The following is a 10506-nucleotide window of genomic DNA, read 5'->3' as shown; positions in this document are numbered from 1 at the left end:
CCTAAGAAGACCATCCATGAGGTGATCAAACGAGATTTATATGTAAACGGTCTCTCTATAGACATGATACATGACAGAGCACAATGGCGTCGTTTGATTCATGTAGCCGACCCCACCTAGTGGGACAAGGCTTTGTTGTTGTTGTTGTTGTTGTTGTTGTTGTTGTTGTTGTTGTTGTTGTATATACCAACTAATAAAATACAAATAAATAAATTTATTTATCATAAAAATATAAAAAAAATATTTATCCATTGAGAATGGTTCACGTCCTGATATTCAATAATATGTTCTTGAGATAATGTAAAATTACGAACTTTTTTTTATTTTATTACTCACTCACTCAAACTACTTTTTTTAGTCTTCTTTTTTCTTCTTCCCTTGCAACCAAAAGGCAGGACTCCTCCCTCTCCTACAACCCAAAACGTTGAAACCCTCCCTCCCTTAGTTATAATCAAAACACACAAACCCTTAACAAAGTGAAACAAGCTCACATTCCTCCAAAGACAAGATGTGTTTTGCATTATAAAGACCTCCTTTATATTTTTTACCAACACGTGTGGGACATGCAACTCAATTCCATGTCAATCGCAACTTGAGATTTGCTCTGCCCACCTGTCAAAGACAGGTCGAGTTTGGGCACTTCTATTGAGTTTGGATTACACTATTTTTTATTCTATTTATAAATTAAGGTGATTTCTTCCAAACCCATGGCAATTTTGTGGGTGATTTACCCTTACTTAGGTGTCACCACCACAGCCATTGATTAAGTAAAGTTTTCAACCTTTCATTAATTGATTCATTAGTTATAGTAAAAGCTTTTAATGAACCTATAACATAAACATACTACATTAGCTAGTGTATATACATACTGTATAGTGTATTAATAAACATTTGCAATTATAATTTCTAATCTCTAATTTTTTTTTTTAAAATACCCTCCATCTCTTCCTGAAATTGAACATGCATCTTTAAGAACTAGGAAAACGCATAGTATCCATAGTACCCAACCCTATTTCGTTTTTGTGGCCTTCGGCCCTTCGTTGTATGTTATACCACACATTAATCAACCCAACGTCTATTTAGCAAGAATTATATATGTTTCGAGTTACTGGAGCCGGAACTAGTACTCTGGTTCCGTCGATTAGGCATCACCGTTAACTGAGGAGAGGCCGAATGCTAACCTGATGTGGCTCCAGCAGAGAAATTTGTAGCTGAACTTCTGCTATTAATGAAACTGTGGCTGGTGGAAGCTGGTTTACCATCCCTATTTTTCAGCTGCCTTCAAATTAGGTGCGGCGGATTAGGTAAGATCACCTCCCTCCAGTAGTTTATTTTTACCCGTTCAAGCTCAACCTTTGGTTGTCATCAAGTTATGTCCGATTAAGTTTTTTTGTTAATCCATATTAGTTTAATTTTGATGATAGTCTATGCCTTTTCAACGGTTCTCTATTTAGGGTGTTGGGTTGCTAATCTGGAATTTAGAAATTAAGTCACATTATCCAGTTCTATGCTGTGGCTAGGTTTGGGGCATTGAAATTAAAACCTTATTCCAGTAATTTTACATGCAACTTAGGTTAGCTTCCTGTAGTTGCTACCATTGGTTCTGTTTATTCACATTTTTTGTCACCAACTTGGATTTTGGCAGGGATAAAATTATGTCCACAAACGAGGATGATGTTAAGAATGATTCTGATAATGATTTGGGTGATGATTTCGATTATCAACTGAATGCAGAAGATGATGATGTGGATTCGCTGGATTCTACTAGCAAGAGTGAATAAGATTGTAGTGTAAAAGAATAGCGGATTTAATGGTGGAGGATATTTGGAACCTGGAGTTTAGGACAGAGGATGAGACTTGCCAATTTTATAACGCTTATGCTTGTTGGCATGGATTTGTAATGAGGAAGGATGACATCGTTAGAGATAACGAAGGTAGAATCATTTGCAGGCAACTTGTTTGCAATAAGGAGGGCTGGAGGAATATGAGGTATCTTGATCTGGATGATAGATTAAGGGAGGCAAGGTCACTCACGCGAACCAAGTGTTCAGCTCGGCTTAGGGTAAAGCATGACTACGGCTGCGGAAGATGGAAGGTATCATATTTTGTGGAATCTCACAACCACGATATGACCGCCCCACCCCAATTTGTGTATCTCGTTTCGGCCAATCATCGTCTCACTGTTATTGATAAAGTCCAAGTGAAAAATCTTCATAATTTTGGTGTCAAGACGTGCTATATTATAGGATATATTGCGTTCCAGAAGGGTGGATATCATCATGCTAGCTTCACACGCAAAGATTTGTACAACCACATTGATTGTTATCGTAGATCAAAAGTAAAAAATGGGGATGCCAATGCGGCGATAAATTATTTGATTAGCAAGTTAAACAACGATCCACTGTTCTTTGGGAAGTATACGTTCACTAGTGACGAAGGGCTCGAGCATATTTTTTGGGCAGATGGGCAATCAATTGTTGAATATCACTGCTTTGGAGATATTGTTGCCTTTGATTCAATGTACAAGAAGAATAAATACAACAAACCTTTGGTCATTTTCTCCGGATGCAATCATCATGGGCAGATTGTTATCTTCGACTCCGGCCTACTATCTGACGAAACCACAGACACGTATAAGTGGTTGTTGGAAACGTTTGTTGAATCGATGGGTGGAAAAAGTCCTAAAGCATTAATAACTGATGGAGACCTTGCCATGCGAGATGCAATCAAGAATATTCTTCCTAATGCGACCCATTGGTTATGCGGATGGCATCTTTAGAGAAATGCATGTGAAAATATAAAGAATCCTAATTTCCTACGGGATTTTAAGGGTCTTATATACGACAACAATGACCGCAGAGATTTTGATCGGAGATGACAGCCATTTTGGATAAGCACAACCTTGTTGGGAGTACTTGGATGGAAAAGATGTACAAAACTCGTGCGATATGGTCCCATTGTTTCCTATGGGATAAGTTTTTCGGGTACATAAGGATGACGTCACAGTGTGAATGTATAAACTCTCTCATCAGATTTTATGTTAATCGCAAAAATACCCTCATTGACTTCATGCATAACCTGGATAGGGCCTTAAAGGAGTATAGACACAATGAATTAATAGCTGACTTTAAGTCTCAGTGCTTTGAGCCAGTGACGATTACCTTGTTGGACAAGGTTGTCAAACTCGCGAGTCTAAGTAAACTCGTGGAGCTAACCTAGACTCGACTCGTGAGTTAATTCGTAAACTCGTACGAGTTTACCTATTACAAAATTTTTTCAAAAAATATATACATATCATACATAATATATATATATATATTTGCTTAAATCTTGCCATTTAAAATTAACAATATCAAATTTAAAGCACATAATAAACTAAAGTAGTAGCATACATTATAACAAGTATTTGAGAACACAAGTTCAAATCCCTTATAATTATATTTATGCAATTAGTACAACATACAACGCACACAACTAAAAGTTCTAAACTTCTAATAAAATTAAATTGAAATCCTCTAATATCTTTATCTTCCATGACATCAATAACATCTTCATCGTCTTCATCAAAATCTTCATTTATCATTTTCTTTAAGCAGCATTCTCAAACATTTGGTACCTAAATCAAGAATATCAAATAATTAAATTACCATGGTTGTCCCTAAATAAACACTATGTCCCTAATTTAGTTATCAACTATGAGTTATTCTTAACTGTTAATTTTCTATGTTATCCCTAAATAACAACTATGAACATTAAAGTTGAACCATAATCAAAGCACTGTAATTTACTAACTGCCTAAATTTTCAAACTACATAAAAGGCAAGAAATAAAATTTACAAAAAAAAAATACTTGAATGGAACAAAAGCACAATAGCTAGCTGTGAGCCTGGGATGGCCGACAAAGAAACAGCACGAAACCGAGTAGAGATGCAGCACAATTGTACTCATGTAGTGCAGAGATGGAGTCACGATGCAGATGCAAAAAGTGAGAAATGGTGAGCAACAGCAAAGCACAATAGAGGTAAGAGGCACGGGCCAACAACGATAGCGCAGCGGAGTTATGCACGAACGGTGGATGAATGAACGAACGGTGCACGAACAAACCACGGTAGCGCGACGAACTGCAGAGTCGCAGAGGACACGATAAGCAGTGGCAATGAGACGAACGAGCCAGTGTAGTGGATGGCAGAGGCTCCTTGTGCATCGAAGCAAAACCTAGCTATGGTAAGAAGCAAAGCACTGAGAGGAGAGAGTAGAGAGCGATGTACGACTGTTCTGGGACACAAGCAATCGACGGTGAATGGTGACAAAGATTGAAGTGTGAGAAAACGATAGAGAGGGAGAGAACTGAGAGAAGAGTGATTAGGGATTTAGTCATTTAGGGTTACGTGTTATTGGGTTAGCATAACATATAACGTTATTCTTTTTTTTTTGCCCAAATGACGTTATTTTTTGCCAAAACCAGCACCCAAAGCAAACTCGCAAACTCGCTCTCAAACTTGCGATTTTGACCGAGTTTACACGAGTTCATCCGAGTCTACCCGAATCTACTCAAAAACGAGTTTATGTCCGAGTCTCGATTCCACTACCTAAACTCGTAAACTCGTAGTTTACGATTTAACTCGAGAGTTTGATAACAATGTTGTTGGAGGTATATGAAAGATCTACATATTAAAATTCCATAAAAAGTTGGGCTTAACTGGTTTCAAGCCACTTGCTGAATTTTCTACTCATGTACATTAATTTTTTTTGTAGCTGACCCAATTTGCTTGCTAGTCCACTTTACTTTTAGAGAGACTTAAACTACCAAAAAATAAATATTTTTTCAGGTTAGTTCACCGAGCTTAATCCCAAGCATGTCAGAAAGACTAAATATTCCCTTAATTAAAATAACTAACACTGGGAAAAAAAATATCGAATACCAACTCCTCTACTATCTTACACCTTAATTCCTAACAAGAACTCAATGGGGATCATGATGAATCAACACGGTTGACATAATTTATCTTACTATGCATACAAAATTCGACCTATACCTTACTATGTAACACGATTCCACCAAAAATGACGACATATAAACCGGCATTTAAGAAACTACTTGAAATAAGTTAGAAGACAAATTTACATGATGGCCACAGGTGTCATGACAACAATTGTAGATACCACTACTGTGGACGATAACCCAACCTAACCCTTACATGGTAAGACCTGTAATAAGCCATACACTCATTGAATGTTACTATATAAGAAGAAAAACAAATCGCGGACATGTTTGGTGATATACTAGAGTAACTCGGGTATCAATTATCTATTATGGTGGCTGAATGATTTGTCATGGGAATCACCAAATAATCTGTCTATTTTGTCATCCCTTTCTCTTTGCTACTCTTACAGAATTGCCAAACATTGACTTATTACATGATTGCAATGTTAAGCATTCATGTCAATAAAAAATGTTATTTTCTGGTTTTCGGACGAGTTACTACAACATATTAGCCTTTATATGCTATTGAAATTACGAAGGAACTTGGATAACTAACTCACAACTCACAAAAATATATACCATAAGACATATATGTATCTATAGGTAAAACAAGAACACGTCACTACATATATAATCAAATTCCAACCATCTTGCCCATATCAAAGAAGGAAATTATTCTTAAGTTTCTAAACCTATTAGAGGTGCTTGTGGTTCTGGTTTTGATCTAATCATTAGACTTTATTGATGAAGCCTCCTTCTCTCTTGCAGTTGCTTCTTTATTCTTCTTCTTCAATTCTGCTTCTCTACTCTTTTTGTTCAGTAGCTTCTCTAGGTTTACTATTCTTTCCTCGACATGAGCAATCAAGTTATCTCGTCCCGAATGTTCTTCAACACCATTCGGCTTGCCGTCACCTAATCCCCTTGTTGGCTCCACAGCTCTGACCCTTGCAATGTGGTCATCAACCCAGACAAAGAATTTGCAATGTGATTGTGTCACCTAAATCGAATAGAACACAATGAATGTATGGTGGTACAAAACACTCCAATTCAATCTACTCCACATATATCACTGTAATTAATTCCTAAAATCTAAATCTAAAAAATCCTTTCTAATTTTTAAAATATTTTATATCAGTTCAGGTTCTATGTCAAAATCAATTTATTAATCTAAGTAGATCTATTTGCAATAAATCAACTTTTTTTTTTCAATTCTCAATCATTCTTCAAAATTAACCAGCTCCAATATAAAATCATATACAAAATCAACCCAATTCAACAGCAAACCGCTTATGAAATCAAATTATTTTCATATCCAATTGTCATGCCATTCCTAATAATTCAAAATCACATCCACAACAACTTGAGACAGGAAAAATCACCAAAATCTAGAGTCTAAACCTCCATTCCAAAAATTTAAAATTTAACCCAATTTTAGCATAAATATAGTACGCATACATGAAGAATTGCGAGCTTACCTTTAACAATGGGCATCCAAAAAATAGCCTATTCGAGTGGATGTTTGTCTTCAGCATGTAATAGATGGCATATTTTCCACAGAAGCATTTTGGGGCCACACCATCTTTTACATCCCCAGGTTGCGGCGAACATGAGGTTCCATATCCAGCTTTGAGTCCCTGGTGTCCGTCGTCTCCACCTCTGCTTCGTCTCGTGTTTGAGGAGCATGCATCACTGGCCATCAATCTAATTAACATTTAACACCACCATGAACAACTATGATCAACTACTGCATTCGAAATTGAAACAAACTTTTTCGAACTTGAAACAATCTTCTTCCATGGCCAGTGATTACAGAAAGTGAGTAACAGAACAAATAACGCAAGATTGTTAGTGAAATTTGAAAAAATACAAACGCCTGAGCTAGAAGAAGAAGTAGTAGGCCTTACAAGGATTTTTGGATAGGTTTCAGATTCCAGTCGCCGGTTCTTGGCCGGAGAGTGGACAAGTTACGGTCTTCGAGGGATTCGAAAAAACTTAACCCTGCCGGTGAGTCACCGAAAAAAAGTAACGCATGAGCTACAAGAAGAACCAGTGGGTAGGGTATTCGAGGTTTTTGGATGAACTTACCCCTGCCAGTGAGTCACCGAAAAATAAAAATGCACCATATAGAAGAAGAAGCAGTGGATCTTACAAGGGTGTTTCGAGAAGTTTTTGCAGTGGGTCACCGCTAAAAGAAGAAGCAGTAGGCAGCGTCTTCGGTTTCGGATAAGCTTAATCCTGCCGATGAGTCACCAAAACATACAGACATATGGGGTAGAAGAATTAGGAATAAAATTTCTTAATTCTAAAATATTTGGTAAAATTTAACTATTTGTACATTGTACTTGGAGTACATATACGTTATGTGGTATAATGTAAATAACATAGAATACAATGCAATGTGAAAACATTTAATGAAGCAATTAATGAAGTTTAGAAAACTTTACTTAATCAATGACTGTGATGGTGACACCTAAGCAAGAATAAATCATCCACAAAATTACCATAAAGTTAGAAGAAATCACCATAAATTAATTTCTACAATATTTTTGCCTCTCTCCCTATTCTTTATTTCTTTCGTTCTCTCCCTTTTTTTTTTTCTTTGAAATTTTGGTTAATGTATGCAAGGAAAGCAACTTGGTTGAGCCAAATTTAAAGGGGTCAGGTATTCATCTATCTCCTGTTTTTGGATCATACTTATCTCCTGCATGGCTGAAAAAGCAATCAACACGTGTTGCTCTCGGTGCGTCACGTGGCAAAAGCTGCCAAGAATCTCTGAAAATGTATGATGCATGGGACGTGTTGCTCTGGTGACGCCACACATGTTTAGAGCTGCTAAGAATTTCTGAGATAGCAACTCTCCTGCGTGTTGCTCTGGTGACGCCACACATGTTTAAAGTTGCTAAGAATCTCTGCTCCTTACCTGTTGTGCAATGGCAACCCTAAACATTTACAATTCTACGAAACACTCCCAATTTCAATATTCTATAAAAATTAAGAATACTACTATTTTTTCCATGTAAAAAATAATTTTAGCCAGATTTTGAGGTTCAACCAAAAATAATCTAAATCTGATTATTTGCATGATAGTCACTTAATAGAAATAAACTTTGTCTATGAAAATAAAAACATGAGAAAATTATTTAAGTGTTATAAATTTTGTACGAAAAGACTAGTTATTTTTAATATAATATTTTAAGTGTTCTATTATATAAAAATAACAAATCTGATATCTCACACACATTCATATAAAAAGATTTTTATTGGTTAAATAAAAATATTCTATTTTTCAATTTTAAATCACCAAAAAATTTAATTTTGCAATCACTAGTTACAAAATTAGAAACATCTTTTTTTACCTCAATCTCACAACCACAACAAAATTGAGAAAGAAATTTATATAATTGTAACTTAATAGAAATAAATTTTTGTCTAAAAAGATGAGTACATCAAAAATTAACAAGTAAAGATTTTGTGTGAAAAGATTAGTTATTTTTTAATATAATATTTCAAATGATCTATTATATAAAAATATATATATGACATCTTACTCACATTCGTAAAGATAAAAAAAAAAAGAAAAAAAGTTTTTTATTTAAATAAAAAATATAAATAATTATTAAAAAAATTATGTTTCTGTACATTATTCTTCAATTTAACATGATATACCAACAAAATTAAGGAAAAATTAATTTTGAATTCAGTAAAATTAAAAATTTTTCTTACCTCAATTTCATAGCCACAGCAAAATTGAAGAAGAATATTTGCATAATAGTAGCTTAATAGAGACAAACTTTTGTCTATAAATATGAGTACTACGATTAAAGATTATTACTTTCAGATTTTGTCTGAAAAAACTTATTTATTTTTTAATATAATATTTCAAGTACACTTCTATATAAAAATACACAAATTTGATATCTCATCCTGTCATTTATATTCATACCCATGAAGATAGAGAAAAAGAGAAAAAAAAAAACATCCGTAATTTAAATAAAAAATACCCTATTTTCGTTTTAAATAATTGTAAAATGAGTTACATTTTTATGCATTACTCCTCAATTACACTTTTGTTATAAGAATGAGTACATGAAAAATTAAGGGATAAAGATTAATACTTTTAAATTTTGTGCCGAAAAATATTTTTTAAAATAATATTTCAAACTACTACACAAATCAAATATCTCCCCCATACTCATAGACAGAAAGACTGAGAAATAAAAATAGGTATTTAAGATGAATTCTTAAAAAATGGATCTTACACTATGTTTGGATCAATAGAAATTAAAAGGAAAGAAAATTGAAGGAAGGAAAATTGAAAGAAAAATAAAATTTTCTCTTGATTGGATCAGCACAGAAATTGGATGGAAAAGGAAAATAGTGACGTAGGGTCCACATCCAAGTTTTTTTTCCCAACTTGCGAACAAAACTTCTGAAGTAAAAGTAAAATTACTAACATGTCCATTATTAAATTAAAAACAAAATTTATAATATTTAATAGAAAATAAAAAAATAAATTTAAAAAATATTATTGTTTATAATAATAATACATTAAAATTCTAAAATATAATTAAAAATACTTTTTTTATTAAAGAAATAATTTAAATATATTAATATATTATAATTTACATATAATATATATAAGGGTATTAATGTAATTTTATACTATTATAATTTTTTTTCTTCTCACTTTTCTTTTCATCCAAACAAAAGAAAATTTTCTCTCTATAGAAATAGAGAGGAAGGAAATAGAAAGAAAAGAAAAGAAAGGAAAGAGATTGAGTGAATTTTTATTTTCTTTAGATGTGTTTGAATGGAAGGAAAATAAGAAGGAAAGAAATGTTATAAAAAGATAATTTTACCCCTATATTATAAAATATATTAAAAAAGTGAAGGGATAGTATTGGAAGTAGAGAGAGAAACATTAGTTTTCTCTCCATTTTCTTTCCTCTCTAATTTTCCTTCTCAACCAAACAAAAGAAAATAATCATTTTCCTTTCTCTTTTCTTTCCTCCCTTTTCTTTCCTTCCATTTTCCTCTCAAACAAACATAGTGTTAATCCAAATAATAAATAACTCTACTTTTCTTTCTATTTTCTTTCCACTCATTTTCTTTCCTCCCATTTTCTTTTCTATATCCAAACAATAGTTTAGTGATGACCGTAAAGAGGAGTGCCCTTCATTCTTCATACACAGTCATGCCAAAACGGAAGGCTAGACTCGTAGTTGGCGGAAGGTTTATTTCTTATATTTTTATCATATAAGAAAAACTTTTTCTATGTATATATATTTTTCTTATACATATCTTATTATATATCTTGAAGAGAAGGTAGAAAGTTGAGAATTAACGATACTCGTGAATATATAAATGGTGTTTGATTAACATTTTTCGACTTTTGATTTAGTTAAATAAATTTCTGTGCTTTTAAGAATATATGATTGATTTTGGCAGAGCAGAGCTGCTATAGTGCTCTATCTTCCTTCTGTGGTTGTTTGTCTTATTATCTGGGTTTCCTTCCCTTGTAG

The 10506-nt window shown here is 33.5% G+C and overlaps 2 protein-coding genes across 7 annotated transcripts; one reads left to right on the top strand and one right to left on the bottom strand.

The window, feature by feature from the left end:
* Nucleotides 1–1810: 1810 nt before the first annotated feature.
* LOC107636222 (protein FAR1-RELATED SEQUENCE 5-like) lies at nucleotides 1811–2779 on the top strand. Its single transcript, XM_016339747.1, has one exon. The coding sequence runs from the start codon at nucleotides 1811–1813 to the stop codon at nucleotides 2777–2779; it is 969 nt and encodes a 322-aa protein (XP_016195233.1).
* Nucleotides 2780–5507: 2728 nt separating this feature from the next.
* Nucleotides 5508–7596, bottom strand: LOC107637666 (uncharacterized). 6 transcript variants are annotated; one of them, XM_088483856.1, is made up of 5 exons: nucleotides 7486–7596; nucleotides 7134–7219; nucleotides 6889–6982; nucleotides 6460–6771; nucleotides 5508–5981 (listed from the first exon to the last, which is right to left on the bottom strand). In XM_088483856.1, the coding sequence occupies exons 4-5, from the start codon at nucleotides 6694–6696 to the stop codon at nucleotides 5709–5711; spliced, it is 510 nt and encodes a 169-aa protein (XP_088339982.1). In that variant the 5' UTR covers nucleotides 6697–6771; nucleotides 6889–6982; nucleotides 7134–7219; nucleotides 7486–7596; the 3' UTR covers nucleotides 5508–5708. The 6 variants fall into 6 exon arrangements, with proteins under 6 accessions (XP_088339982.1, XP_088339984.1, XP_088339983.1 ...); XM_088483858.1 differs by having other exon boundaries at nucleotides 6460–6685; nucleotides 7429–7579; XM_088483857.1 differs by having other exon boundaries at nucleotides 7507–7568.
* Nucleotides 7597–10506: the final 2910 nt, after the last annotated feature.

Source organism: Arachis ipaensis, chromosome B4, assembly GCF_059453495.1.
Source record: "Arachis ipaensis isolate K30076 ecotype BB chromosome B4, ASM5945349v1, whole genome shotgun sequence".
NCBI classification, from domain to species: Eukaryota; Viridiplantae; Streptophyta; class Magnoliopsida; order Fabales; family Fabaceae; genus Arachis; species Arachis ipaensis.
The sequence above is the reverse complement of the archived record's forward strand: the minus strand, read 5'-3'. Positions and strand labels throughout refer to the sequence as shown.